This window comes from Acanthisitta chloris, unplaced genomic scaffold, assembly GCF_000695815.1.
Source record: "Acanthisitta chloris isolate BGI_N310 unplaced genomic scaffold, ASM69581v1 scaffold21622, whole genome shotgun sequence".
Taxonomy (NCBI): domain Eukaryota; kingdom Metazoa; phylum Chordata; class Aves; order Passeriformes; family Acanthisittidae; genus Acanthisitta; species Acanthisitta chloris.
The window spans coordinates 5,475-10,202 of record NW_008662569.1 but is presented as its reverse complement, the minus strand read 5'-3'; the positions used below and the strand labels follow the sequence as shown (position 1 = coordinate 10,202).

Genomic DNA, 4,728 nt, shown 5'->3' with positions numbered 1-4,728 from the left:
CCCTCTGCAGCTTCCCTGGAGCCCCTTCAGCTTCTGGCAGGTTGCTCTCGAGTCTCCACATAACTTTCTCTTCTCCAGGCTGAACAGCCCCAACTCCCTCAGCCTGTCCTCATAGGGGAGATGCTCCAGTCCTCTTAGCAACTTTGTGGCCTCCTCTGGCCTTGCTCCAACAGCTCCATATCCTTCTTCACGTCCTCTAGCTGTATTTTCCTGATCCCATCTGAGCAAGGATTTAGGATGATTTTAGTGGTGATGAACCTGCCTCACCCCATTCCCCAGAGGTGGCTTGCTCCAACAGCTCCATATCCTTCTTCACGTCCTCTAGCTGTATTTTCCTGATCCCATCTGAGCAAGGATTTAGGATGATTTTAGTGGTGATGAACCTGCCTCACCCCATTTCCCAGAGGTCAATCATGGCCAGAGCTGCTGGGGCAGGTGGGGACGAGGCAGGGACGTTTCCCTGCTTGGCTACCTGAGATACATGGAATATATCAGACATTTTGTGTGAAATCCACACTGGGATTTCCTGGAAGTGGCAGCAGTGATAGTTGCTTCTTCCTAAGGAACAGCAGCAACTGGTGCACAGGGATGTAAACCTCGTGGCACTGTAATGAGTGAAGTCCGGCAGCTCTTTGTCAAGGACTGATGTGATGCTGCAGAGTAGTTTGGCACAGGAAGTGTGACAAGGAGGGGGAAGGAAAATGCTGTCTGGGATGAGCAGGGGCTGAGTTTGCTCCATTGCATGAACATCCTGAGGCAAGATGCAAAGGCAGAGGGTAGAATTGATGGTTCAAAGTCAAACACACCAGACGTGACTGAGTGGCACAGGATGTTCCCTGCAGGGATGGATTTGTTGGGAGAGCTCAGGCATGGATCATCATTGCTGTCCCAGTTGAAGGCTGTGCCTTGATCTCTGGTTCCAATTCCACTTTCACCTCCTGGAGTGCAGCTTGGAGGGATTTGGTGGGGAAGCATGTTCACTGCCTTGGACAGTCCCAGTGGCCTCATTTGCTGCATCAAGTGTTGGAGGTGGCTAAGCACTGGTTTTTTTCTTTTGAAGCTTTACTATGTTTCAGCAATTTGCTGCAGAAAACCTCTTTTTTCAATCAGGGGACTGAAGTTGGTGGGAGTAGAACTGTGGCAGGAACGTGGGACTGAGCCTGAGGCTTCAGTGCTCCCTAATCCCATCTGAGAATCCAGCCCAAAACATGATTTTTCTGCCTTTCATTGGGTGGTTTGTGCCTCAGTTTACCTGTACCGAGCCCTGTTGTCTTTCCTGGTGAATTAATCCATGGTGCATCCTCTCAAGGGAGGCTGCAAATGTGCATTTTGCTTCCCAACTTTATAAGGCAAGGGGAAGACAGAGATATCTGTGAGCACAGCTCCATCCCAGTGCAGTGAGGCACTGCCTCACTCTGTCAGGCTGCAGCAGCTCATGGGATGGAGCTGCATTTTGCTTGTTTATTTGTATTTTTTTTTACGTGGGGAGTTACACACCCACGAAGCCTGGAAATAGCTGGGCAGTGAGTCATGCTGGGGCTGGTTTAACTGGGTTGCTCTGGGAGGCAGCTGTGTTTGGCAGCTGGGGAAGGCTCTTCCAAAAGGTTCAGCTCCACGAGGGCAGAGGGTGTTTTCACTCCCTGGGTGTTTATTTTCCCTCGGAGCTTGGCCAGCCAGCACTGGTGTCTCACAGCTTGTTGCACATGGCTTTTGTGTTTGGAGCACAGCTGAACAACCAGGCCCTGGCATGAAGCTTGGGGAGAGGCTTTGTGTGTTTTCTGCAGCTTCAGATCCGAACTAATCTCTCTGCTCCTGTTTTAGGATCAGTACTCCCCAAGCCCTGCAATTGGTTTTAACTCAGCAGCATCCTAAATCCTGGGCAGCATTGTGCCCATGCTGAGGATCTCACCAGCTGGGGCAGCACAGAATGTGGCCTCATCCCCTGGTTCTTAGCAAACTCAGTGGGAGTCAGGGAGGGGATGGTGACATGGAGCTTGATGCCAAGGCTATAGGTCAGTGGTGGTTTGTGACCTGTGGTGCCCACACTGAGGTGTCTGTCTGTCTTTCATAGAACCATCAAGGTTGGAGGAGACCTCTGAGATCATCAAGTCCAACCATTAACCTGTCACTGCTGGAACCCCTAAACCCTAAACCACATCCAGACACCTCTTAACCACCTCCAGGGATGGTGACTCCACCACCTCCCTAGGCAATATTCCAATTTCTGAACACCCTCACAGGGAAAACATTTCTCCTAACATCTAATGTGAATCTTTCCCCAGAATGGCTGCAGTCTGTCCAAGCAATGATGATCCTCTCCATCATCTTCAGCGTGTTGTCCCTGTTCCTGTTCTTCTGCCAGCTGTTCACACTCACCAAGGGCGGGAGGTTCTACGTCACTGGAGTCTTCCAGATCCTTGCTGGTAAGTGGGGGCTGATGGATGGGGCTGTCACTGCTGGGGACAGGGCTGCCAAGCACAGGAGAGGGTGCTGGTGAGACTCAGCACACTCTTGGCTGCAGAAGCAGGAAGGGAACCAAGTTGTCTCCTGCACATCTCACTTCAGAGAAGAGAAGAGGGGATGAATAATCTGGGTCTGTCGAGGTCTTGCATGCCCTGGGATGAGATCCATCTGTCAGGGTGTCATTCCATTCAACATGGAAGGTGCAAGAGGGTTGCTGCCCCAGCTGGGAAGGTTTCAGAAGGGCAGGGTCCCACATCTGTCTGCCTGCCAGACCAAGGGCTCTGCCTGCTCTCCCCAAGGCTTGGAGTGAGACATCAACAGCCCAGGGTGGCTGTGCTGGCTCTGGGACCCACCTTTGCTGGTCTGGGTGAGGCTTCTGCATCTGCTGGTGAGGTGGGGGAAGTCCTCCCAATCCTGTTTTGGCAAAATAAGATCCAATGCTTGTTTATAAACTTGCCATGAGGGAGCCTGGTGCTTTCCACCCCAGCAAAGAGCCCTGGAGCTGCAGGGTGAACCAGCTGCCTTGGAACTGTCAGCTACTATTTTTAACTCTTGAAGAGCTCAGCGCTGGAAATGAGCTACAGTTCGTGTCCTGTGTTGCAGTTCCCCAAATATAGATGCCGTAAAGCCACTGGCTCTGTTTACATTTCCATGTATGAAACCAGTGGAGAGGATTTTCAAGTGTTCAGGATAGAAAATTTAGCTGAGCTTCGAGGTTCTGGCTGCAGTATGACAGTGTCTGGGAAAGAGACAAATTGTTTCCTAGAGCTTTAGATGTTAAATTAGAAGCCACCCTAGGTCCTGCCACTAAATCAGTGGAAAAACTGAGTTTAGACAAAGTTACTGAGCATCCTCTAAAGGTCTGGCCTTGACATACCCTGCAGAAGTTTAGAGCTAACCTTTATTGGCATGAAATCTATGAGAAGTGTATCTGCTTGGCCATAATGCAGGTGGTGAGTTCAGATCAGTTCATCATCTCTGGAAAGATAGATGTGTAGAAAGCCATTAGAGCCATGGAGACAAGGAGGGGAAATGGGCATTAATAATGCAATTCCCTGCCTGAGAGCTTGTCTGATAGACCTGGGAGCAGAAGGCTTCTCTCTCCTGAGTGACTGCTGGTGAATCCTCAGTGTCAGAGGAAGAGTAAATGGGATTGCAACCCTCCTGTCCATGATGTGCTGGGTGTCCTGAGGGGATGCAGGGTCAGGCCAGAAATCTACTGTCTCTTTCCTCGTTGAGCCTGATGTATGGGTCAAATCCATCCCCAGGACCAAAAGTGTGAAGCTTCCCCATGGCCTGGGGGACCTGTAGGCAGAGTCTGGATCTGGATGGGTCATGCAGAGGTGGCCACTGGTGGTCATCCTTGCTATTCTCCATGGCTAGGGCTGGGGAAGGCAGCTCAGGACAGCAGTGATCTTTGTGACCCTAAGTTTCAGGGTTGTTGGTAGGAAAGGGGCCATGGCTGTGCCAGTGCTGCCAGGAGATCCCACCTGGAAATACAGATGGCTCTGGTCATGGGAGCTCAACCTGATGTGCTGTCCTTGCAGCTTTCTGTGGAAGCCACTGATGTCTGAAGCTAAGACAGGAATTCCAGTGGCCTTCGGGCTTTGCAGATGTGCACCCAGGCTTTGCCAAGCCCTGGCACCACAGAGCCCTGCTGCAGGTCTGCCAGGGTCAGGGGCTTACCCACCTGGGTGCTTTGTTCTCAGCTGCAGCAGAGCTGGAGAGGACCTCCCTCTGGGTCTGTTGTGCAGTGACCAGGCAGGGTCATCCCCAGCAGCTCCTCCATCCACACTGCTTGGAATCACACCCCAAAGACTAGCTGGATTTGCCCTGGTGGGATTTCACCTGTCACAAGGGCATGAAAAGGCCCTTAACAACTCCCCTCCATCCTTTCTGGGTCCATCACACCCACAGGTAGCTCCTCATAGCTGTGTCATGCCAGCATGGGAGAAACATTGCTTTGGGCCTCTCATAGTTGGACCTGATTTCTCCCTCCCTCTCTCCAGCCTCAACATCACTTTTTTCCCATCCCTCCCACCCTAGAGCTGCTGTTCTGTGGGGTGAAAAGGGTGGGCTCAGCCTCCAGGGCTGTGCTTGCCATATCACCCACAACATCTTGCAAACACCTGGAACAGATTGCAGGAAGTGTTTGCCCTCCTGACCTACCAAGGCAAGACTAGGGGGTGTTCTTAAAACCAGACTGTCCCTCGATTCCCAGCGTGTTCTCCAGGCCCAAGCTAGTGCAGAAGCCAGAGCAGTCAC

At 51.8% G+C, this 4,728-nt stretch overlaps 1 protein-coding gene across 1 annotated transcript in view; it reads left to right on the top strand.

The window, feature by feature from the left end:
- Nucleotides 1-4,728, top strand: part of LOC103798396 (peripheral myelin protein 22-like) — a 16,601-nt gene that overhangs the window by 10,474 nt on the left and 1,399 nt on the right. Inside the window, 1 exon segment of the mRNA XM_009070652.1 lies at nucleotides 2,283-2,423. Coding sequence (XP_009068900.1) covers nucleotides 2,283-2,423 — 141 coding nt within the window.